This window comes from Hypomesus nipponensis, chromosome 11 (genome assembly GCF_054491055.1).
Source record: "Hypomesus nipponensis isolate SF chromosome 11, ASM5449105v1, whole genome shotgun sequence".
NCBI lineage: Eukaryota > Metazoa > Chordata > Actinopteri > Osmeriformes > Osmeridae > Hypomesus > Hypomesus nipponensis.
The window spans coordinates 16,373,063-16,399,164 of NC_140371.1; the positions used below are offsets into that span (position 1 = coordinate 16,373,063).

General features: G+C 40.6%; 2 protein-coding genes and 1 long non-coding RNA gene across 4 annotated transcripts; 2 read left to right on the forward strand and 1 right to left on the reverse strand.

The window, feature by feature from the left end:
- The first annotated feature begins 230 nt into the window (after positions 1-230).
- kmo (kynurenine 3-monooxygenase) lies at positions 231-7,830 on the forward strand. 2 transcript variants are annotated; one of them, XM_084709207.1, is made up of 16 exons: positions 231-259; positions 384-432; positions 603-672; positions 907-1,004; positions 1,613-1,702; positions 2,089-2,137; positions 2,920-3,007; positions 3,640-3,805; positions 3,956-4,027; positions 4,590-4,711; positions 5,303-5,450; positions 5,529-5,586; positions 5,689-5,771; positions 6,636-6,737; positions 6,853-6,912; positions 7,495-7,830. In XM_084709207.1, the coding sequence occupies exons 1-16, from the start codon at positions 246-248 to the stop codon at positions 7,633-7,635; spliced, it is 1,410 nt and encodes a 469-aa protein (XP_084565333.1). In that variant the 5' UTR covers positions 231-245; the 3' UTR covers positions 7,636-7,830. The 2 variants fall into 2 exon arrangements, with proteins under 2 accessions (XP_084565333.1, XP_084565332.1); XM_084709206.1 differs by lacking the exon at positions 231-259 and having other exon boundaries at positions 301-432.
- Positions 7,831-8,545: 715 nt separating this feature from the next.
- Positions 8,546-13,101, reverse strand: opn3 (opsin 3). The gene is made up of 5 exons (XM_084709718.1): positions 12,606-13,101; positions 10,813-11,132; positions 9,611-9,862; positions 9,035-9,283; positions 8,546-8,666 (listed from the first exon to the last, which is right to left on the reverse strand). The coding sequence occupies exons 1-5, from the start codon at positions 12,922-12,924 to the stop codon at positions 8,637-8,639; spliced, it is 1,170 nt and encodes a 389-aa protein (XP_084565844.1). The 5' UTR covers positions 12,925-13,101; the 3' UTR covers positions 8,546-8,636.
- Positions 13,102-17,354: 4,253 nt separating this feature from the next.
- On the forward strand, positions 17,355-23,237 carry LOC146268370 (uncharacterized). Its single transcript, XR_014724655.1, has 2 exons — positions 17,355-17,608; positions 23,105-23,237. It is a non-coding gene; the product is annotated as an uncharacterized LOC146268370 (long non-coding RNA).
- Positions 23,238-26,102: the final 2,865 nt, after the last annotated feature.

A 26,102-nucleotide genomic window follows, 5' to 3' on the forward strand; every position in this document is an offset into this window, starting at 1 on the left:
ACATCCTAAAGGAACATTTCACCTAAAAGTGAATACATTTTCTCACAGTATGTGAGGTCTTGTAGCCGCTAGAGGGAACAAGAGATTTAATTGCAAAACTACCATAGATTTTCGCCAGGACTGTGAAACTGTGAAATTCCGCAACTCCAAATGTATCCATTTCGTTTGTATTGTTGTTGTACGACAATCAGGCCGTGGGTGACTTTTATAAAATCTCAGTTCGCTCCTCCCCCAAATCTTTGGCCATGGACTATAACAGGTGGGTCTCTTTTTACCAAAATCACTTAATGGTATACGGACACTGTACAATTATTGTAGATTGTATTATACACTGGCGTTAAAGTGACCTATATAATAATTATGGATTATTCAAACATTGACAGAAGATCATCCAGCAACAAAAAAGTAGTGGCTGTAGTCGGGGGTGGTTTGGTAAGATTATTATTTGTAATTGTTTTGAAGTAAAAGTGAATATTATGTTGAGAGCAGTTTCGCTGCAGATTTTAGTTACGATACATTATTATTTAAGTATGCTACTACAGCAGCCGGCACAGTACACCTTTCAACTTTTAACAAACCTTGTATATTCAACCACGTGTTAGGTTGGTGCTTTGAATGCTTGCTACTTTGCCAAAAGAGGTTTTCAAGTGGAAGTATTTGAATCTCGAGAAGGTAAAGCATGACCAACACACAGTGCTCCCACACAACCCTAACAACCCGTTTACAGCCCCCATCATGCTTAGAAACCAAAGTATTTGATTTGAAAGTGTTTAATGATGTCATTATTCAAACGTATGAATTTATACATACAAACTGACTGTCACTCAGCATTTCAACATAGATTTATACTGTAGCTGGTGTACGTGGAAGTGCCTGAATCTGTCTACTGCCTCTAATTCTATTCAGACATCCGCAAAGCCAGAATAGTGAAGGGGCGGAGTATTAACCTGGCCCTATCTCACAGGGGCCGTCAGGCTCTGAAGCAAGTTGGAATGGAAGATAAGGTATGTTTGTTTGTCATCATTTCCCTTCCAGTGGTTAAGCATTTCAACCTTTTCACTCCCAGACTCTCGTGTGAAACGGAAATGGGAGTAAAAGCAGCTTTTGCAGAAGTTGCATTCTTAAATATTAACGCTAACTGTTTGAATTATATAATGTAATGTATTCACAAGCCTCAAATGTTAATTCCCAATGTCTGCTTAGCAATTTAAGGAATTGTTTTATTGCAGCATCTGAGGTTAGCAATTTATGTTGACCCACATTTGGGGCATATTTTGACATTCATATGGCCCTTCTTTTTCACATTTCATTTGTTAATTGATTTGATCCAAAGTGACCTTTTTCTTTTTACATTTCCATACCTTTCCAGCATGACAGAAATATAACTACTTTTCAAATAAACATCCAAGGGCAGTCGTAATGAGAGGAACAGTGAACTTTGCCCCCACCCTATCTTTACACGTTACTTGTACTTGCTGTTTAAAATATTGTCTGTCAACATGTTTTGTAAGAAACTGTAATGAACTATAACTTGCCTGCACGATTAACAGTAATGATTATCAATTCTCAAATTTTGAGAAGACGTTAAAATATGATTTGAAATCCTTCTCAGATTGTTTCCAAGGGAATCCCCATGCATGCCAGGATGATCCACTCCCGGAATGGAAAACAGTCTGCTATACCTTATGGCAAGAAGGGCCAGGTTGTCTACACAAAGCTCACCTAATCACCCACTCAAACAAGAGCATGTGCTGGATGTAACTTGAATGATATTGTACCATAGTCTTTAGTCTTTTCATGCTAGTTGTTAGAATTCTACTGTTTATTCATAAGCAGCCAGCACAGTTACACAAACAGGATCATTTGCCATTGAATTACTAAACAAACATGTCCTCCATCCCCCAAATACCCCATTATTCATAACAATAATTGGCTGCTAAGTTTCATCACCTGTACATGTGACAGCACTAAAGAGACACATTTAAGCGGGCTTCTCATTTTAGTCTCATATCAGTGACAGTAAAGGGACTATACAAATGTAACTGTAGTTGATGTATTTATAACATCACAGCATGTTCTCTTTCTCAGTACATTCTGTCTGTAGACAGAGCCAACCTCAACAAAGAACTTCTATCAGGTAGGTTAATAATACAACTTATTAATGTGATTTAATGTAATTGAATGAAATATGTAGCACCAAGCACTCTTATCTAGATTAGCAGGGATTTGATTGATGGCCTGCTGTGCTGATAAACAATTCTGAAATACCATTTGGAATTTTTTAAATCCCTGTTAAAAGTCTACACCTTTGAAAAGGTTTAAGCTGAAATAGAGACAGGAAGTGTCTTTTAATTTCCACCTGGCTTATTAAATTATTTGAGTGTCCTTAATCCAATTCAGGAGATTTCCCCTGTGTTTTAGCTAACCAGGCTGTAGACTGAAGTCAGGGCAAGTGTTTCTTCTCTGTACAAGCTTATTCATAATATTTAATTAATCTCAAGCCTCAGGATAAAAATACAGGCGTACTTTTAAGTGTGCGTGAATTTGTCTAGACACTCACAGGCCTAGAAGGGGTTTCTCATAAGCCAGACCAATTAGCTATGTACTATAGATTCAGATTCAGAGTAAACCTAATGGTCAAGGGGCTTTCTCAATGTGTCCCAGTTTGAATGACGATAGTCACAGAACAATCTGCCATTCTTGGATGCCTCCAAGGGTGATGTTTCAGTATATAACAGTTCCAAACCCATCTTCAATAGCCATTCTATAATTTACCATTTTGCAGAACCATGACAATTTGTCAAAGCTTTTGCACAACATTTGCATTGCCACATAAAGTATGTTGAAAACATGGCACTTATGTCATGGGTGTTATATGTCATAAGATCTTTGTGTAATCCTTTTTTTTTGTTTCAAAAGAGGCTGAGACATATCCAAACGCAAAGATGAACTTCGACCACAAATTACTGGACTGGAACGCTGAAACAGGGGCAATGACCTTTATTGGGTAAATAGTTACTGATAGATGTTTGTCTGACACATACACACACACACAGTGGTCATTATCTCACATACTGTTATAAAGTGTGGCATTTAGACCAATTGACAGTATTCATCATCATGATCCGTGTGTGCTAATTCCAGTTATATTGATCACGTTTGACATCACCACTGCTTTGTGGCCTTGATGTGTGGAGGAAAAAAGAGACTATCCACCAATGGAGGGGCTTCTGTCTATCTGCATTTCATCAGTCAGCTGAGTGAACAGAGAGTAAAACCAGACAAGGAATAGAACAAAAAAGAGGGACACAGATGTTCAGATGCTTCTTTTCAGATGTTATAAATGTTTGTTTTTTTGTAAGTTTATATTGACTGATGAGTTGGTTAACAATCTAATTGTCAGGTCATTGGCACCTATCTATGGTAGATATTGCGTGTCTTATTTTCAGTGCAGCAAAACTGGCTTTCATTTTCTGTCGAAGAAAAACTGATGGCACTCCATTCCCCGCAGATCTCACACATGAAACACTTTCTGAACCAAACCATGCAGCATGTTTATCTACCTGTAAACATAGTATTTAAAGTCAAATTAAAACATGGTGACACAGCATAAATGGATAAGTTGTTGATGTTGTGCAGACCTGAAGGATCCAAAGAGGAGATCCAAGCGGACCTGATTGTAGGCTGTGATGGAGCGTTCTCGGCCATCCGCAAGCAGTTCCTGCGCAGGAGCCGCTTCAACTACAGTCAGACGTACATCCCCCATGGTTACCTGGAGCTCACCATGCCGCCCCGGAACGGAGATGTGAGTCATGGATGATGGCATTCTTTCATCCTCTCCTCAGCACAATGTTTGGTCTGTCGGTGCCATTGATCCGATGTTGATCAATGGGAAGCTGATGTGGAGATGTTCCTAGTTTGGAATGATGACCTTGTTTGTTTTATTTTGTTCCAGTTTTGTATGAAGGCCAACTTTCTGCACATTTGGCCAAGGAATACGTTCATGATGATAGCATTGCCAAACTTGGTAAGAACGTGAAAATATATGTTGTATGTTTGTATACACACCAAACTGCCCAAAAAGCGCAAACAAAAAAACTAAACTAAAACCACTTTCCCCATGTCCCTCGGGCCCTGGCCTATTTCTTTCCCTGGGACATTACCTTCTGGTAATGTCATAATGATAGTTCTGCCTTACTGACTCAGCAGAACACACACTCTTTGTAGTGCAGCCAGGTGAAAGTACTTCATTCTTTTGCACATTGGCACTGACACTCAGCACTCAACACACATTAGGGCCTGTAAAATGTAAAATGACCTGTAAAAAAATGCTATGAAAACGCCACTCCTGAAGCTAATGGATAACACCTGCTGACTGGACAGATGATGATGTACCTTCCTCCTGTCCATCCCACATCCTGCTTATTGAGACTGTCAGTGTTTTAGTTTGCATAGTGATTCAACTGTTTATTGACTAATTGGAGAACATCCCCTTCCGTTCGAATGCCGAAACACATTCAGCATATAATTACCCGTATGTAAATATGCAGCGGTCTATACTGTAATGTCCTTCTTCTGTTTGCTCCCAGGACAAGACGTTTACCTGCACTCTCTTCATGCCCTTTGAAGAGTTTGAGAAGCTCACCACAGGTGACCAGGTCATCGAGTTCTTCGAGAAATACTTTCCGGACACCATTCCTCTTATAGGAGTGTAAGTCACCCATGCCCTTCTTTCCATCAGGATTTTTTTTACCTTCATATCTCCCACTATCCTCTCGTTCCTGCTTTCTTTTTCCTGCATTTGAGCAGCTCAGACCACATCCATCTCCAGTGAACTGTGAAATTACAGTGTACAACTCCTGGAGAGATGAGTTTTTAATTTGAGATGAGGAGTAGACTACATAGGTCTTGGAAATATTGGACAGTAGGAACAGTTGAGGTGTGTAACTCATTTCATTTTTGGGGGGGGTTGACGCAATGGTAAGCAACAAGGAAAAAATTGCTGAATGGCGGTTTACTTTTTGTCAATGTGCTGTCATAATAAGTTCAAATGATCTTTGTCATTTTGAATCTCCAAGCTCAAGGCATTGCTGAAGCCAGTGTTGAGCTCAAGTTCAATGCTTGATAAAACCTAATTTGGAAAATGATAATGTGGGTTTTTGTCTATGAAATAATTCTACTATGTAATTCTCAGAACTGTATGGATGTATCGACAATTTTGTACTTAAAGTTAATTCCTATAAATTCAGATTTTTTCTTTTCAATAGTGTCTGAATGGAATTTGTGTGTGTTTGTCTTGCAGTGAAGCCTTGAAGAAGGATTATTTCCGCCTGCCAGCCCAGGCCATGGTCTCTGTGAAGTGCTCCCCATATCATCTTGGGAACATGTGTGTCCTTATGGGGGATGCAGCCCATGCTGTGGTACCTTTCTATGGGCAAGGCATGAACGCAGTAAGTAGGAGAGGGGTATTGATAGTTAGTAAAAAAGTGCAAGAGATCGTGAGAAATACTGTTTATCCTTGTGTTTAGGGTTTCGAAGACTGTCTCGTCTTCAATGAAATAATGGACCAGCTAAATGAAGACTTCAGTGAGTCCATGAATCAGATTTAGTGATTGAATAAGAAATTTACTTTGACAACCAGAGCCTCCGGAGCGTTAGTAAACATTATATTTATTGGTGGTTTTCCAGGTGCTGTGCTGCCAGAGTACAGCAGAGTCAGAGTTCCAGACGACCATGCCATCGCAGACTTGGCCATGTACAACTATATTGAAGTAATGTCCATATCCATCATTCATGCTATTCTTGTACTGTAAATTAGGCATACTAAATATGATGTCTGTGTGACACTGAAGAGTGCTTACATCAGGGAAATGCATTCTATATATCTTGTAGAAATAAGTATAATGTGAGGAACTAAAACGTAATCACAGTTCTCTGTTCGGTTTCAAAAAGATTGGTTTTGTTTACCAATCAATATAATTTTCATTTCCTACTGCAGACACAATGAACTTGCCAAAACCGATCATTTGATCATGATAAAAAGAACAATACATTTACCAATATAACCTGTATTTACTATACTACACCTTTTTATCTGTCTGTAATGTATACTCTTGCATCGTGTGATGGTGCATGGTAGGATAGTGGATATTGTGAAGTTGTATGGTTGGGGGTAGTTGAAGCACAAATTAGCATACAGTAAACCATCCAGAGATCTCCATGTCGTGCATACTACTTCATATCCATGCATACATTAAATCTTGCCAACACAATGGAAGTAATTGGTTTGAACAACTTAATTGTTGATGTCAGAACCAGCATGTGACTTGCACATGCAACGCCTGAGCTAAACACCTGATTAAAGAGCTAAATTTATCATCTTTTCTGAGGATATGGTTATAGAAGGGTCTAGAAGAAAGGTGGCCTTCCTCACCGTTATGAGCTACTTTGTTTTTTAGCAAATCTACTAAATGTGCAATGTTTGAGATGCTTTAATTACTTCAGAAAATGTTGTAAATGTAAATTAATTTGGTTTTATTTTATATAATTAATGTATTCTTCAGATGTTTGTGAATTTGCTACCATTTGTACACAGATGTTGTTGTGCACTAACAGATTTATTGTGTATTTTTTAGATGCGTGCACATGTTAACTCCAAATGGTTCCTTTTTCGAAAACATGTGGATAACTTCCTCCACATTATCATGCCAAGGACAATAATCCCCTTGTACACAATGGTAAATTCCTTGTATTGATCTTACAAATGGACAGATTATTTTGTTATTTGACTGGAGATGCTTAAAATCTCTTTCCATATGTGCCTCTGTCTCTTTTCATGCGACCTGAATCCAGGTAACTTTCACCAGGACAAGGTACCATGAGGCAATCAAGCGTTGGCACTGGCAAGACAAAGTAAGAGACTCCTATTTGATTTATTATCCTTGTTCAAGCTTTACTCCTATTCCGTACCTAGGTGGTTTATTATGAAATTGTGTCTGTACTGTGTATTACTAAGAAGTACCTTTTGTACTCTAGCAAATATAACTAGGACTTTAAAACTGAAATGATGATGAATCACTGAAATTATTCTCAACAGAAAATGAGTCTCACTAAAACTGGCAAGCAAGGAATCAAAACAATGAGGCAAAACAAGTTATCTTTAGCTTCACTGAGATGCTCCAGTATTTTCAGGATTATTTGTAGGTGTAGTGAGAGAGAGTGCTGTTTCCAACTGTCAGATGTGCCCTCCCCTGCCCTGGTGGCATCTGGAAGTTAGAAGTCAGAGAGAATGACAGATGGATGAGCAGAACCTAAAGGCGTCTTCAAAACATCACTAATAAAGAGTGACATGTTGTTGGTGGTGAGACCGGGAAAAACACCACGTTGTCCTTTGAGGCTTTTGCTGTGGGTCCTCCATTCTTGCAGTGTGTGCTTGCTGTGTCGGTTATATAAAACGCAATTTGAGGTAATGACATTTGGAAAATGTTTCCCCAGGTGATCAACCATGGCTTACTCATCAGTGCTACAGCTGCTTTGCTTGGGGGCACCTACCTGCTCATAAAACACCCCCCTAACATTTCCAAAATCCCCGTTGACCACCTGTGGACCAGGCTGCAGGCCTTCCAACCCTTCTGAGTGTCTCTTTGGACCAGACCAACTCACACTCAGAGAGAGGGGTTCAGCTGGAGCTAAAAACCGTACAGCCACCAATCAAATCTGAAGCTAATTACAGACAATGATCAGATGCAATGACTGAATAAGCTGCTATCTATGCTTCTTCACAATGTTGTTGTTCGTTTCATTTTCCAATTAAAGTAATTTGTATGTAGACTTATTAAAAAGCAGACAATATTTTGGGAATAAATACAATTATGGAAAAAGGGTGGTCAGAATACAGTCAAGTAATACTTTACAACAAGATGAAGACGGGGTCACTCAAAAAGGGATGGAAATTAGCTTTTTCCTCTCCAAGGTTAAAAGATCTCTAGAAGTGAAATCAATCAAGGGACTCTTCCGATAAAGGCCACTCTTCTCAGCGACTCTTGAGGCATTTATCAACATCTATCGACATAGGAACACAGAGGAACATGCCCTGCTGCTCCCAGCAGTTTCGATTAGCCACCCTCATTCTCCCTATCCTTACAGCATTGGCTTTTCATAAAAGGCCATCTTGAAACACCTGCATTAAAGTATAGTTGTACAGTAAAGGTCAACCTAAAAGTTTCGTCTGTTGACTTGGCTTGGCTTCCTGCCAGTCCATGATCACGGCTGCTGTGCTGCAAGCTACTTTGAAGCTGAGCAAGGTTATCATCAGCTTTTGAAATCTACTCATCTCTATTCATAGCTGATGACCCGGTAGGTTATCTTAAGGGGCACTGCTGGATTTGTCCACACTCCTCCCAGTGGAACTCAACCTTGTCCTTACAGCCATCAAGGTATTTTAATACTCATGTGCCTCATAATGAACATAATTACACTCAACTTCATTCCATAGCGATTGCACTTATTGCACCGCTGTGTGCCATGAAAGAGTATTAATCATTCATATTTTTAATAGGATTTATTATATCGAATCAAACGTTACAGGGAGTTTGTGAAAACTGCTGTGTGCCTGTTCAGTCCATGATGGTGTCTCCTCAGCAGCTGCTGGTCTTCAGGCCACAATCCTGAAAAGTGGTTCACATGTTGAGAGAAAGGACAGGTGCCAATCAAACTGGACAAACTACAGAAAACATCTAAATGAGCCAGTTTGCTACAGTATGCTGTATGTTGCCATGTCTGATACTATATAGTAGGAGCTGGAGACTTCACTTTCTCCCAGTGTGTATTTATTGAACACTTCCAAGTCCCTGACCCAGTCTTTGAAAATCCAGGGTAAACCGTTTCTGTTCAATATAACATTGCCAGTCCTGCATCAGATGGGTATTTTGGTTTGTAGAGTTGCATGACCAGAACACCTGAGGTGTATTCGGGAACCGGACATGGAGTGCATCATCAGTCTTCACGGTGTACCCTAAGGTCACAGCGGTCGCACCTGGATGACGTTGACCTCAGACGAGGGGCTGTTTTTGGAGGTCATGTCCAGGTGGTGGACATCGTTTCTGGCGATGATGAAGACGATAGAGGAGGAACTGAAGGTCACCCTCTTCTTGGGGCGGTCTCTACCCCCACGCACAACGATAGGCCGGATGGGCCGTTCCATTAGGGTCAAGGGGCGGTCCTTAATGCTGTGTTGCAGCAAGGAAAGCCGGGAGCAGAGCAGCTGCATTAAGCAGCGCCGGAACTGCCATAAGTGGAGGAAGATGAGATCAGAGTTACAATACACAACACCAACTACTATTTTACATCCCTGTTTTCTGCCAAACTGTAAAATATGTCAAAAGACTGAGCCTGTATTAGAAGCTCAATGAGTAGCAACTCTTTCTCCCAGCCTATATCATTAGTGTCCGCTTTCCAATACATTATGCCAACCAAAACCTGCCTAGTCTTACCGCTTGAAACAAACATGATACATTTTCTATGTATGCGTGCATAGGTGTTCAGTTTATTGCAATGATTTTAGGAAACTTTCCACAAAGCATCAATTGCAGGCTACCATAGGCCCTCTCACCTTTCTGCTCATAAATATGTAGATGAGGGGATTGTAGGCAGTGCTGGACTTGGCGAAAAAGGAAGGGATGATAGCGATGGTGGGGGAGACCATGCTCTTCCTGCCAAAGGCCTCCATCATGGAGACCACGGCGTAGGGAGTCCAGCACACCAGGAAACAGGAGATCATCAGCAAAAACATGACAGCCACCTTCTTCTCATAGCGCAGAATCTTTATGATTTGTACTGTCTGGAGGTCCTGGATGGACCGCAGCTGCAAGGAGGATAGGGAGGGGTGGGGGGGTTGATGAATCTCATAAGACCACAATCACTCTGTCCCATCCCTCCCCCTTTGAGAACCGCCGAGTTAGCCCTTTGACACTGATCCGTAACGTCAGAAAATGTAACCTAATAGGCATGGTAAATTTGATTACAATTATAATGAGTCGGAACTAAGGATGAAGTCATTAGAGGTCAGAGTGGTGATAAGAGGATTTCTGCACATTCCCACTTGCACTTGATTATTGATCCATTACTTACTTTACCCAAATAGCAATAGTTCAAAAGAGAAAGACATATGCAAGTCTGGAGTCTCTGGCTGTTAGACATCTCAATCAATGGGTTACAAATGGTGACCAGTTTATGGCCCACCCACATCCACCTACACAGACACACACCACTGTCATCCTGTCTCTTACCTGCACACATACACACATGCACACACACACACAAACACAAAGTCCTCCCAAAGTAACAGTGTGGTCCACTGCTGTGCAAGCCTTGCATAAACGTAATCATCCTTCCGGGCAGCCATCCTTTAACGCTAGGCTGGCTGGTGTGAGAAGCAGATGAGATCAGTTACACATGGTTGCTCATTCTGGCTGCTCAGGTACAGCCACAGTACATAAACAACCCTGATTTATGATTGCTACTGTGGACAATGAGCTCTGAAAGGCTTTTTTTCCACTGAACTGCACACACCAAGGAGGTACATGCATATAGTGAAATATTATGATAAACAAAACCCTTGCTGTCGGTGGAGGAGTTGAGCAACATCACATTATGTTGAATGGACAGTGAAGATCAGAGTTATTTTATGTGAAAGTGAATCAACAGTAAAACTATGCTTGTATAAAACTAGTTAGAGTTGGATCTAATTTCATATATAATGTTATTAAATATATGCTGGGCGGTGAGTGGCGTTTGCTGTAAAATGGCTCTTACCAGTCGTACTGTGTACAGGATATTCCCATAGCAGTAGATCATGATGCCCACTGGGACAAAGAAGCAAGCAAGAAGGAAAAAGAGGATGAAGGAGGCATCGTTGGGGTCCTTGGAAGCCCAGTCCAGGGAGCATCCCAGCTGGTGGATCTCTAACTTATAGCGGTTCCATCCCAGGAGAGGTGCCCCAGTCCAGACCAGCGAGTAGAGCCATATGTGGGTGATAGCCCTCCAGACCCAGGGGAAGTCCACCACCGTGGCATGGACCACCCGGATGTAGCGCTCATAGGCCAGAGCTGACAGGCTCATAATGGACACAATGCCTATCAGAAGAGAGACAGGAGCAGTATAATAGTCTGGGCAAGTCACCAACAGGACAGGTAAAATGTGGGGAAATGATAAACATACTTTGCGAATATCCCAAACTATTGGAATTCAGCAATGTAAATAATATGCCATATGCAGTGTCAGGCAAAGGAAAACAACTGTGATGTTGATTCATTATTATCAGATAGTAATGGTTTCATGGTGTGAAAAAACTTTAAGACACCAATTATATCTGTACTGTCGTACTTTCCACATTCACACTCCAGCTATCCACATCCAATCAAACTTTATGCCTTCATGGCTATTATAGACAGTTCCAAACATCAGCCCCAGATAATGATCCATTTAATGAACTGTGATCACGCCTAGAAGCATGTCCGGGCAAATGTTTTCTCTATTTATCTAGACCAAAATCAAAACATGTTAGTCTTTGCCCTATCATGGTGAGGTGATGGACAGTCAAACTATGGAATAGATGGCACTATATTGGTATGGATGACCTTGGTTGTGTCTGCTAGTAACACACTAATGAGGGCAGTGGCACGTTTGTGTAAAATCAATAATGAACTTATGAACTTGGAGTAAAGATGAATAAGGACATTCACAGTAAGATCTATGAGCTGTTTACATTAAATCAATTTCCTCATTTATATCATCGCCAATTGGTGTTGGAAACAAGTCACAGACTAGACGTAAGGATTCATTATGGAGGTAATAGGTCATGTGTAACACTATATTGCATATTCTGTACGTTCAGTCCACAATAGTCCATGAACATGATCATTGTGACTTATTGTGAAAACAAAGCACCAAACAGTTTGTTATTTTAAAATTAAAACCAGACCACGGCAATAAACTGTAGATGAGAGATGACAACGAAAGATTTAGCTTCGCACATTCCGCGTCCACAGTTGATCAAGGAGGGTCGATTGCATTCGTAACTCATCACACTAATCGTTTCCTATTGATTATTAATAACTTTAATGAATGATAGTGACATGAAAGTTATACATTTTGTATACAATTAGCAGCTCAGGCAAGGAATTAGTGCTATTAATGTATCAACCTGCTACAATCAACAACAATGAAACTTGGTGGGTCAGACAGAAGCAAGAAATACGTAGCCTACGCACTATAAACCATTCATTTATGATACGGAAAAGCCTTGCTGCACAGTATATATACACTACAACTGGGATAGAATAACACTACGAAAATGGCGAGATGATGAAAATGGTGTTTAATCAAGGTATTAATTGGCGCGTAAAAAAATAGTCCCAATTGTCCCATAATGTAAATTATAGTCCTTAATTAGTGGTTTGCCTCGCCTAAAGTAAAAAAAATAGGCTGTGTATTACTTGCGTTTTTTTCTGACACGGCTGTGAAACAAAACAAAAACTACGATAATTGAATTATTTTCCATCTAGACTAGAAACTGTGTAAAATTAAACCAAAAGTGATGTTCTTACCAAACAAGCTGTTGCTGAACCCGTCCCAGATGCATGTTGCGGAGTTCCATATCCACCCGCATTTGATGCACGAAACAAACGTAAAGTTGATTCCAAACAGAGACACGAGTATGTCACTTACACTTATATTCACCAATAGCAAATTTGTAGGAGTCCTAAGTCGCTTGAATTTGTAATACAGTATGATGACAATAACATTGTTGCAAAATCCAAAGACTCCGATGGTTCCGATTGTGAAGGCAAGGAGTTTGTATGTAGCGACTGCAAAAATATATTGTTCTGTATTTCTTTCAGTCGAAGTTTCATTCTCAGGATTCATTGCGTGAATAACTTCGTTCCCAACATTGTGCTGCGCGCGTTGATAATAAACTGCTACGGGTGTGAAGAAAAATCGTGTGATCTTCAGCACCGCTTTTCAGCAGCCTACCAGTGCCGTTGACATCGAATTAAATCTGTGACGATTGACGTTCGAAAAATCGGGACAATTATACAGGGGATTGTTTGGAGATCTTAGATTAAAGTATGCCATGGGGTAGGTCACGCGTCGTGTAAACCGACAATGATAATGAGGCAAAAAAGTTAAGCACTAATAGTCAGTTAGTAGCCTACCGACACACAATGTGTCTATCTAGTGACTAGATTGTAGTGTACTCCATCTTCCTATAGGCTACTCATTGCTTTTTCGTATATGTAGCTTAATGAAACTGCCTATCGCATTCTTGACTATTAAAAATAATGTAGGCTTACATGAATATCTGCAATGTTTCAATTACAGAGCTTATAGAGGCTCATGTAAATCACATGATATACAAAATGTAGTCTTACTCAAAATCTGCCTCATTGAAGTGTGTATGATAAAAAAATTAGTGATAGACCTGTGTAGGCTAGCGTATATCTTTTCAGAGCATTTTCAGAATCCTTCTAAAACGCCCTTTCTCTGTCACCGTGTTGGTCTTGAGAAATGATTGATTAGGCTACTATGACACAACTTCTTAACCAGAGCCAACTAGTGGATAAAAAAGTTAACAGATCCTGTAAATAATAAAATAATGAAACAGACTAGCAAGTATGTATCACAGTTATTTTAAAAACAAGAAAGCCACCTGGGTGAATATACTTAAGTGTACATTAAGTCAAACCCACATATCATCAATGAATATTTACATTGAAAGTGTAAGACATTATTTTACTCTACGGTGTGAATCCCATTTGTTTAAACTCTGTTGTCTTCCCCCTCTGCTTGATAGTGTCCTGAACTCTGCAGCAATTCCAGTAATTACCAAAAAGGATGTCTTCCCTGTGTCTTTTCTATTAGTTGTAGTCAATGTCTAGAACTAGGTCAAACGGCATCAAAGCATTTTACTCTGTTATTTCTTACCACCCTCCCTTTTTGATAAGAGGTACCATTCAGGGAAATTCACAGCATTGACTGTGCTGATTGCAAACTCAGTAAGGAGCAGTTTATCGCTCAATGACTTTGGCCAGCATATTATTCCACATCCTGTAGACTCACTGAATGCCTCACTTAACATGTAACTGTTATAATAATAATAATAATTCGTTTTTGTATAGCGCTTTTCTAATACACAAAGTCGCTTTACATGTACGGACACATGCTTTAAATAATGATAATAATAATAACAATGACCCCGATTTTTTCACATTACTTGGAAAATTGCTAAACAAAATACAGATACAAATGGATGCAGTGTGCAATTATTTTGAGTTGAGTTGCAAATTGTGTCACTGGATCATTAAATGACCTATTTCAGTGAATGTCCATGTACGTAGTGGGATGCTCTACAACTTGGTATAAGGGGCAGCCAAGAGGAATGATCCCCAAACGTCTTCTAGACAGCCATTTAGCCGTTACACTTGTTTAATGCATGCACGTCTAGCTGGTAATTGGATGCTGAAGACCCGCAGAGACAGAAAAGCCTACTGAAGTGGCATGCTTTTGAATTTATACCTGTTTTCCATTACAAAGTGATTGTCGTGAATCGAAATGTTTGACCTTTTGTATTTGAAAGTATCATGTGATGAAGTCCTTTTGGTGGCATAGTGTTTCATCGGAAACAGAAGGAGAAGGTGGTGAAATCCATCATATTTGTTAACTCTCAATGCCCTTGCCTTGGAACATTCTCTATTTTTGAGATCCTTTCAGTCACCATGATTTCATGAAATGACATCAACAAACATCATGTGGGGGAGAGAATTATGTCCTTGTTCCCAATGACCTCCACTCAGCAGGTCCTGTAATCTACAACTAGGACTGTTTTTCCAATCAAAAACAAAACTGACATTTGTCACACCTCTTACGGTTCAGGTATTAGGTAAGTGCCTCACGTCTCATTTAATCTAAAGCTCTGTCTACATTAAGCCTAGGAGTCTGTAAAATCACATCTACATATGAACCAAATTCTCTCAGGTTGGGAAGCGATATGGAAGTCGGGCACACGAACAGAGAAGTAAAACATGCAATGTGATCATCAAACACCACCCTGAACCTCTCCGGTTCCTCTGTTACTCCATCCACATCTTAAACTGGAACAGCATCCATTACTGTCACTACTGGAAGCAAGTCTACGAAAAAAACAGAACAGAAAGAAGATTACATTATTTGTCCAATGTTCTGGGTGTAATGGAAAGCATAATCACCCATGGCGCATTGGCCGTATCCACAAGACATTGCTCAGGCATCCTTTTTTTTCTTCTGATGTGTTGAATTTGTTGATTCCAATGTTCCCTCGTAGCAAAGCAAATTATGAGTGGCACAAGAAGGAGTGAGTAAAAAAAATGCAGATAAATATGAATGTACCAGTGTGGAAAACAAAGACTCTAATTACATAGTGACTCACAGGGTACCAGCCTAATGATGCTCCTGGAAACAGACTATCAGAGCCATTGATGAGTTTGACTCCTGAATGCAGAAAGTAATCTTTAAATGGAATTTACTTTGGCAGAGACTAAATTAAAACCTTAACTCTAAAGTGCATCTTACAACAGAAGCAGCTCTGAATTATTCATTATGGTAGCCCTTATCTGGTTATGCATTGAGTGTGTGTATGTGTGTTTGGCCAGATAATGGGAAGTAAGAGGGGGAATGACTAGGAAGAGAGAAAGGGTTGGGTATATTGTGAGAGTTAGAGCAAGTGTGCTTAGCTACTTATTTGACCGCACAGATGACACTGTTAATTATTGATGTCAAGGGTCAGCTTTGCTCATAGGTAGTGGAAGAACAAAAGGTGTCCATATCTGATTTCTCCCTTTCCTCTGAGGTTGTGTCAACAATACTTGAAAAAGCTGGTGTCTTGTGTCACTTTGTGTCACCAGGTTTGGCAGGGTGTGTTGAGAGATGTCATGAGGATGTGAAAGAGACAGGGACAAGGTTACGCTGGGTCGAACCGAACTATCATATGATAATTGATAACACAGTGCTTGTGTTAGAAAGGGAGGAAGCACTTTAGGAACTAGTACTCTTGATAATTATCAACCTCAAAACAGTTGCTTGGCCCCCAAAAGACTTGACACCACAGGACGTTCTCCAGCTCTCCCTGTACCTCACCAGCAGGTTTCTTCTACATTTCTTCCTCTGTCAGTCATTATCCCAGCCAGGGCTCCCAAACATGGGTTATTCTATATAGCAACCTCCCCTGTTGCCCCTAGACATGGAAAGCCTTTATCACGTCAGGACCCAGAGGGCCTTGCCAAACTCAACTGTCCACTTCTCTGGTTCATGAGCCAATCAGCGTGCCCCCCTCCCCTCATCTTCTGATGATGTCACAGTGCCAAAATGCTGGTTGTTATGCTATATGCAGCAGTGGAGGTGTTTACCCATGTGTCACCTCCAATCTTCTCCAAACCAAGGCCTTATGTAATGGTTTTTCAGACTGTCACTGCACTCTATTTTCAGATATGTACTGCCTACTGCCAGAAATTGCAGTTCTGGCTATTCATTCTTTCTTGTTGTGACGGATGACTCACATGAATACATTTTCACATCCTGTATTGTCCCTGTATAATATATTTCAAAGGATGTTGACCTCCAGTAAGACCTTACTTCACACAAAGGTCACAAATTAAACATAATCATTGTTTCTTGTATCACAACAATATGTTCACAAACTTTGATTTAATCTGCATTTAATGTATTTCTTTAACCCATCTTTTGTCGGAAATACTAAAACCTATTATCTGTGGGTCACTATGACCTTGAGTCCAATTGATCTCATAAATCAACTAAACCTTTCAATACAAATGTAAAATGTGGCAAGATGTAACAGCTATGTGTAGCATACAACCTAATAAGTACTAAACCCTGAAATCGTTTACACCCTTCTTGAGTTGTCCTCAGGCCTACTTGGTTATCTCTTAAACTTGTAAAGGTTAACATTAGACCTTTTTGACACAAGTCAGTAGACATACTATCTAATATTGGCCCTTGTATCCTTTGAATGCTGCTTATACACTTTACTCACATTAACTTTGAAAAGCATATTGACATAAACAAGCTAATTCAGATGGGAGGAAATTCAAATCATCTGCAAATTGACTTTGTGAGAGCATGCCTCTCCCTCCCCCTAGTACTTAAGGCTCCTAGCTTTGTGACAGAGAGGATTAGTTTGTCCTCAGCAGAGATGCCACACATACACATACACACAGACTTTGATCTCCCTTGACATGACACAGCATTTAACTCTAGGCTCTTTTGTCATAGGTTGAGCTTGTCTCTTCCTGAGGGATGTGCCATCTCCGGAAAATCCACGTCTGTGCTGCTTTCACTCCGGTACCCAGAATGTCTTTCTACTTTAGATAGTGATTGTTTCTCTCCACTTCAAACAAAGGAGTCTAAGCGCATGGCATGGTGTTATATCTGATTGGAAAGGAGCTTCGAGGTGTTCCCTGGCGTTCTGATTAAATCTTCAAATTTGGAGTAACCTTCGATCAAGCTGTTGCGCTGTTGGCTCTGTTGACGAAAAAACAGGGCGCTCATTTTGGCCACGGTGAGCAGCCATAGACTTATCAAGGTTTCTATAACGATATACATACCCCCTTTTAGACGCATAACTCAATCCAGCTATAATGATTAAAAACAACATGGGTGTTCAAAGAACCGAATTAGCCAGATCATGATTAGTAAGATGATGTCATCTTGGATGTGTCATTTGATCTCGGATGTAATAAGCGACGTACGGAGACCGCCCCCCAGGTCTAAACAGGATACTGTTTAAATGTAGGTCTCAGGGGGAGCCTAAAAGGTAAATAAGTCAAAAGGTAAAATATAAGATATATCTTCACAAATCTAAACTTATTTCATTAGTTATTGTCATTATTTAGCAATATCTAGCATTCAGAGTTTAGAGGGGAAGGTTTCATACATAATAACCCTTTCGTAACGATTAAATTAAAGTCGATAAAGCCTCTTGCCAAAGCTAGAAGGCCATCCTGAATACTTTGGAATCACGTCTGGAAATCCAGCTCTATTCTTTGGCCAGAATGATCAGAGAAAAGGTCATTTTGAGAGAAACGATAAGATAAAGGCACGAACATGGCGAAAGGTCTTATTGGCTGATCTCAGTCTTATTGGCTGATCTCAGTCTTATTGGCAGTGTCAGAAAATTGACTCATTATTTGTGGTTTTCTGTGGGGACTTAGATGAACAAACATGTGAAACCAGATATATGTCAGAAGACTGGGCCTGTGAAAAATCAGGTAAATGTCATGGAATTACAGGGGAGAAGACAGAGAAAGACCTTGGAACCGTTGACAGAAATGTCTTTGTTACAGCCAATATCTGGCATCTATTATACAATATTCAGTCAACAAAAGTGAAAGTACTTAGCAGCAAAAAATATGTACTTATATAATTATCAGCTGAAAATACATTCTTTGAAAGTGAATCATTTACACAGACTTAGGTGTTGTTTGACTAAAAAAATGTAAGTTGAAAAACGTGAAGTGTATTATAATGTGCCCAGTAGCTAAAGGAACAGCTTCATCAGAGACCCGTCTTGTCCTGCAGACCCACAGGTTGTGTACTTTGAAGCCATCAGCCACTCCACTCCATCAGATAGGGTCAGGACAAGTTGTTGAGAGATGATGAAATGCAAATGAGCAATAGACTCTCCCACTCACCCCCCCCCCCAAAGGTCTCCGGTAAGCGGCGAGGGTGAAACTAGAGTGTCTGGTTTGAGAACGGTGGCTGTATAAAGGCTATTATATTCTCTCCCACTACCCCCCACCTAACTATCTAATCTCTTTAGTGATATGAATAGGCTTGAGGTCACTTTCTGGCTCTAGATATAAGGTGGACCATTGTAGAGTGGAGGGTGCACATGTCTCAAACTCCCTTACCTTGTGTTGACCCAGCAGCCTGCCACACTGCCTCAGCTCTGCCACCCCAGCCCTCTCACTGCCCGCAGGCACCCATGGCCATCTAACAACTGACCGAGCTGCCACTTAGAATGTATCAGCAAGCGCCACAAAATAGTACACTCGGACACACACCCAAACAGAAACACGCTCATAAGAGCAAAGAGGGCCTTGATAAATAATATTTTTTCGAACCTGTAATATTCAAATTATTTACAGACAAAGAATATTGCAGACACGATCTTTTAACAAATATGTTGCTCAGTGATAAGTGCCAAGTTGCTCATTGTAAAATGTGATTCGTAGAACCTTAGTTACTGAAATATTTGACGCATTATCGTTGTTATCAGACACAGGCAAGAGTTACACGATTACTCTACCTAATTGAGACATTTACTGTTATGCTTTAGAAGCGCAAACTGGAGCCCAAGGACTATAGCTCAGCCTTCAAATATAGCATTCTTGCAGACAAATGCACGCGTCTCATGATAAGTTCTTCAACCGGCAATTGGAAATACGGGTTGAATACAATAATTGTAGTTAGAACATTGTTTCTGTCTCATATTATAGAAAGCTACCTTGCAATATCTGTGGCCAATTACTAAGCAGTTCATATACCTAGATATATCTTGAAGTCTATGTCTTAAATATCAACAGCATATTTCTTCAGCGATTTTTTGTATAAATAATTAAGGCGATGCGGGTACTAATGGAACATTTCTCATGAAGGTCTGACACCAGCACAATGCCATTGCCGCATCTGTTCAGCAAGTCTGGAAAGAGATTAAACTGCGGCTTTCTATATAATTACAGGGAAATGAAAGCTAGTATTTTATTTATTTAACTTTAGAAAATTAACACTGATGCTCATCATTCCACCAGCTTAGACTGTGTCCGTGTGTGTTTGTATAAGTGTGTGTCGATATTGCTTATCTTCTGCTTGAATCTTCCCTCATGTTATTGATATTAGATTTTTCCAGGCATCACAGTGAAGACAGCTTTATAGAACAAGCACACAGAAATATTGTAGAGCCTGTGTGAATTAACCCTAAATTGATTCTATGGCTTTATGTTATTGAACTCAGAACATTAAAGCCATTTCTGCAGCTATTGTATTGGCTATGGAACAGAACTCACAAAGCTTTAGAGAACTTCAAAGTCACACAAAGACTCATGACCCGGGCACACCAAACGTGAATTATTCATCAGTAAACTCAAAAAGAGAAAGACAAGCAAAAGAAAGAGGAAGTCGTTTCAAAATCCTCAGGAAAGCAGACTTGTGGCAGTGTGACGCAGATGGTTGTAGCCGTACATTTAGTGCAGTGGGACTGAGGATCATGCAGAGTATATGGGATGTTGGGTCCAGGGCAGCCTACTGGCTTGAGAGCCTTGGCTGGAGTTAAGACTGCTGAGCCTTTACATCTAAATCTAAACATTTGTTGAGGAAAAAAAAGGAATTCTCTGATGTGTGAGAAACATTTGAGCTTTTATAGTTGCAGTCAGGGTTTCTATATTCTCCATGCAAACATGGCATGGTTACTGAGGGCCACATGGCCACAGTGAGAGGACGTCATTCCATAATGACCTTGATTGAATGTCAAGGAATGCTTTCTACAGTACATGGCAATATTTAAATGTTAACATTTTTACTTCATCTTCCTGGAATGAAACAACCAGCATTGGTGAAGTAGGGGTTGAAGTATGAGGTCACCCAGTTAAAGAAGGAATATTGAGGCAGATAAGACGGTGTTCCTCTGTTAAATCTACCTGTCCTGATTCCTGCAACCTCATTAGGCACTGGTTCAGTTAGAGGAACGAGGTCTCTGAGATCCAATTTTCTCTTGTTCTAGCTCGGTTTATGTATAAGATGGAGGAACAAGAGGAGGAGACGAAGGGAGGAGGGGAAATCATTTGGGTGTTTCTTTGATGTGTGTTCCTTGCCAAGGGATCATCTGCTTTCTGCAGTAGATTCTGATCCTTCGGGTCTACATGCAGTCGAAGACACACAACACACCACAGACCCTTTTTTTCTTCTACTTAAATCAGAGCTCTTTCAAGATTTGTTTATTTACCTACATTATGTGCTGATCACCCATGAGCGCCCAACCCCTCCTACAGCTCCCTGGTGTAATCGTATTCATATAGTAGAAAATCCCTGTCTGCCTTTCTACCCTCAGTATCAGCAAAGTAACTGTCACATCGAGAGGTGGGGTAGGACCCAAACGCGGGAGAGTAGGCAGACAGGGTGTGAAACAAAGGGTTTATTTCTCTAAACGGGGAACAGACAGAGTCCTCACATAACAAGGGTAATGACAAGACCAAGACTGGACACAAAACAGGAACCTATATACACAGAACCAAACAAGACACAGGTGGACACAATGAAACTAACAAGACAAATTGCTGTACAAGGCAGGTGAAAACAATAGGGCAGGGAAAACCAAAACAACAGAGGGGCATGGCTGTGGCCGTGACAGTAACATCCCACTCATGTGAACAAGCAACCAAGACCATGTAACCTGTGTTGTGACTTTATGTGACTTTGTGTCAGGTAATTATAGTGCAGTACAGAAAGTGATAGTAAGTACATTTGGGGAGACAAAGCAGAGTTCCTCTAAAGCAAGACCATTTCCAATTCATGACTATAGTTTCATGTTGTATTTGTTGCATACTGTATTGCTTTTGAATTTAATTGTATAACTTAACTGATTCTTAATGCTAGTTATATGGCAAACTGTGTCATAGATCATAATGGGATTTTAGAACCAGGAAATATTAGTAAACAAGACTGTATTTGACACATTTCCGAGTGGGGTAGCATCACCAGCCGTAAACAGATTGTGAATAGGGACATGCTTTATGTTTGATGACAAGCACTTTGACAGTAACGACCCTATTCATGTCTGGTGGAGTGACAATGATACTGAAAGAACACATTGTGGATAAGACTGGCTTTGACCCAGCTGGTAGGAAGTTGTTTTCAATGGAAAATAGAATAGTACCCCAGCGAACGGGCTGCCTGCCAGTGTTTTAGAATGGAGACAGAAACCAATATGCCTGTAAGCCTATTCGCAATGCATCCCTACCCGTGCTAATAAAGTTGTTGTTGTGTGTGTGTGTGTGTGTATGTGCATATGTATGAGTATGTGTGTGTATCATTGCATGCGTGTGTGTGTGTTTGTGTGTATTCTGATTGTTTGTGTGTTTACCCAATACATCTGATCCTAAATATACATATATAATGGGATACATATGTAGTGGTTGCAAATTCAGATTTTGTAAATCATAATACATAGACGTGTGTGTTATTGATTGGATGTGCTCCAATGTTCTGACAGCATCTGTATACCAGACTCAGGTTTGCTAGGCTGAGACACAATATTCAAATGAGAGCCAATTGACACCCTCCATTGTTGAGACAAAGACAGAGGTGAGAAAGAGGTCCCCTTGGAGGACAAGGTAACCCAGTGCATTTTAATGTTCCGATGCTAAATATACATTGTACTGCAACTTACATGTGCTTGCCGTGTACAACTAATGAGACGCTACTGCAGTCCCTTTTGGGGCTTGTAGAGATTTAAGAACATGGAAAATAAGATGCAATTCCTGAAACATCCAGGACCCTAAAGATCAATTTACGTGTGTTTACAAGGTCATGGGAGCCTCAGATCGTCCTTGATACTGTTTGAGCCTGCTGGTCAAAATCACAGTGCCATGGAGTGTTTTTGGGCTTATGACATAAAAATTAAAATAAACTCAAGTCCTACTTTTTCAGAGATGTAACTGAGCATTCAGTGACTTCCTGTGCACGATTGAAGAGACTCACATTGGATGCATATAGGATGAGATCCTGTCATGTCCCTGGCCTAGGCCAGACCGGGTTTTAGTCCATTTCTTCCAGGTCCTGTCATCCATTCAACTTCTTCACTCCCTCCTGGTAACTCACCTCACCTGCGGCTCATTCCCTCATCAACACCACAGCTCTTAAACCCCGGATTGTCACCCACTACTCGCCAGTTTGTTGTATCACCGACCCCCACGTTTGTATTCCTGGCTTTCCATTGTTTTTTGGACCAGTCTATGCCCGTTTTTTGTGCTGACCCCCTTTGTTCTTGTTCCACCACCAGATCACTGCTTCCAGCCCTCCTTTCTTATTCCACCACCAGTTCACCGCTTCCAGCCCTCCAGTCCCACCGGTACCCCGCTCCACCATCCACCAGTACCCCTAACTGTTCTCCCTCAAATAAAAGGTTCTGCGCACATCTTGAACTTTGTGTCGTGCGTTTGGGTCCTCAGGACAGCCCTGACAGATCCAGCAATGTGTCCTTCATTCTGTTCCTGCTAGTATTTAGCTGCATGATGCTACAAGTCAGGACTTACAAAGAGCAGGATCAGAACACAAAGCCCAGCAGTGGACAGGAAGAGATTCAGGTTAAAATGTCATCATGAATATAATTTTTCAAATGGTACATTGGAAATGTTGGATGTTCAATACCAGGCATGAATGGTTGGGTACACCATCTTTGTACTCGTATGAAGACATGTGGGCCACACAGTGCTAAACAGAGACATTCTTCTTATCTGTCCGTAACATCCATCTCCAACTTGGTGACTGTTGCAAGATTATTTTTTTTCTGGTGATTTGCAAGGGAAGCACTGCTGGGCTCGATTACTATCCATAATCAATTTCAACATTAAACATGATAATCCCTCCACCACATTACCATGCCAGAGGTGTGTTCTAGTCCCTTCGGAGGAGAGGGTACATGCAATCAGTCCCTTCACTGCTGACATTTCATTCCTCCATCCTCCTTTTCCATCAACCCTGCCTCTGCACCCTGGCACAAGGATTATTTGATGAATTATTATTGCATGCTGCACATATATCGTCACGGGAAGATCTCCCCCAAGGTTATGGCAGCCAGTGGCTATGGTGTTGTTTATTCAATAATGTTTACAGCACATTACTAACATTGTGTGCTGTTTCTTAATTGTGTTTTTACATTGGTGTGATTTTTATAGAAAACATCTTCACAAATTGTCAAAGACAAACCCTTGGATGTCGAATGAAAATGAGTGTGAGGTGAGAGACAGGGAGAGCAAACAGATCATTCCAACAAAGTACGTGTGATGTATGTGAGTCAAACACTGCAGGCTATAATTAGGAATCAACTCAAGGATCATTTACTGTCATCACTTGTGGACTACAGCCATTTTCTGTGAATTGTGGCAATTCATTTAAATAACTCATTCCCAGGTTGTATTTTTATCTCCCAGGTATTAATGGCTTCATGACCATTCTGATGGGCTGTGTCTGTGTGTAGTTTAGTCAAACGAATGGCATGTAGGATGGAAGTGGTCTTATTTCTGTTCATTTGACATGTAAATACATGCAATGGATGCAATGAGGATTGACTTCATGCCAACAACAGAAGGTCCCTCATTGTGTTATTACACTGTTAGAGCATGATATTTGAAGTGATTAGGGAAAAACAAACATAAAGCCAACAGATGTTCGTTACAGACTACATCATAGACCTTGTCATCAAAACCCAGTAAAGGTTATAATAACAACAACACATTTACATGAATGAATAATAACAGAATAAGAACCGAATACATGAGCAGATAACAAGGCAATGGGATCAACATAATGCAGAGAAGAAATCCCCGATTTCTCCCACATGTGAACGCAGTGTTGACAGATTTATCTGTTTTTCAGCCACATTCCCAAAGGTGCCTCACTCTCCTTGTGACTTTTCAATAATGACTTCTTGCTCCTTGCATGATTCTATTAACCTTATCACAATCCAACAGCAGTTACTCTTACCCTCACATGAGTCACCAACACGGGTAGGCGAGACAGGGACTCCTTTGCATTAATTTACCTGGACATGGGCACATGCATGTGTGTGTGAGTGTATTGAAGGGGGCGGTAATGTGATGCTTGGGCTTTGTTTAAGTCCTGGATAATGTAAAGTGTAATTGTCCTTGTCGTCCTTGCATACCACATGATGCTCTCACCTACAGGGAGAGTACAATGCAGACACATCATTAACAGCAGCTTTTTCATTAGCCTGCCTAATGAGCCAAATCATCAACCTCCACCGCTTTCATTCAAGTCCAAATAGATAGCCACAGCATGTGTGCAGGTTGGTGCTCCTCTAGGAAGTCATCCTCTCCCCAACACAGCAGACTTCCCAGTGTGCCCGACACACAACAGTGTTCACAAGATATACACTTCTTTGTCAATTCAGCACTTCATTTGGGGACAGTGGCGTGTGTCATCTTTAGGTGCCACAGACTCAACTGTCTAGAAAGAGAGGGGCAGAGAGACTGCTCCAAAGGTATTTAAACTGGAACACAAGCAGCCAGACCAGCTGATAACCACTTTACACAGGTTAGCTAGTGAGGCAGAAATGTGCTCCCCAGAAACCTTTGCAGGGCAGCACAATTACCAGTGAACCGAAGGAACTGGAGCGTTGAATTGAACAACCTTTTCTTGCGCTTGATAACCGGTCTATTTGGACTGAGATCAGAGAAAGGGTGCTCAAAGGATTATGGATGTCAGGAATTAAGAGGGATTTGGGACCATGGGTGGGAAGACTTTAAGTCCTTTCATTTCTCCCTCCAAAAAGATGTGCTGAGCTTATAAAAAAGCAGAAGGCGGAGAGCTTGCGTTAAATGATCATTCTAATTTCACAGACAGTGCCAGACTCCAGACTCCTGAACAGCTTCAGAGAAAAAGGGGGTTGCTAGCAAATGTACATAAACGTTGCCATACTTTTTGAGGTCATTTCTGCCACCTAAACTAATTGTAGATACAAATTATATTTCCCTGTGTCTGTACCATATTACTGACACTGAAATGGAGGAATAACATCTCTATGCGGATATAAATTCAGATTGTGGATTTCAAAACATGTAAATGATAATTAGTCAGCTGAAAGAAGAAATTATACAGTCAGTGAAAGATTAAGACTTGGAGTCTTGTTAATTGATAATTATAAAGCTTATAAACTCATATCAGGAAGCACAAACTATATAGTAAAACTGCCACAGAATCATAAGCCTTCAAAATACTTCCATACAATATGGACGTGCCTTTGGCTTAGTCTTTGATGA

Coding starts and splice junctions, on each gene's coding strand:
- kmo (XM_084709206.1), top strand. CDS start 361: ATGGATTATTCAAACATTGACAGAAGATCATCCAGCAACAAAAAAGTA. Junction 673..906: donor AGTATTTGAATCTCGAGAAG/GTAAAGCATGAC, acceptor AATTCTATTCAG/ACATCCGCAAAGCCAGAATA. Junction 5,587..5,688: donor CCAGCTAAATGAAGACTTCA/GTGAGTCCATGA, acceptor GTGGTTTTCCAG/GTGCTGTGCTGCCAGAGTAC.
- opn3 (XM_084709718.1), bottom strand. CDS start 12,924: ATGAATCCTGAGAATGAAACTTCGACTGAAAGAAATACAGAACAATAT. Junction 11,133..12,605: donor GTTCAGCAACAGCTTGTTTG/GTAAGAACATCA, acceptor CTCTTCTGATAG/GCATTGTGTCCATTATGAGC. Junction 8,667..9,034: donor CTGAGGTCAACGTCATCCAG/GTGCGACCGCTG, acceptor ACCACTTTTCAG/GATTGTGGCCTGAAGACCAG.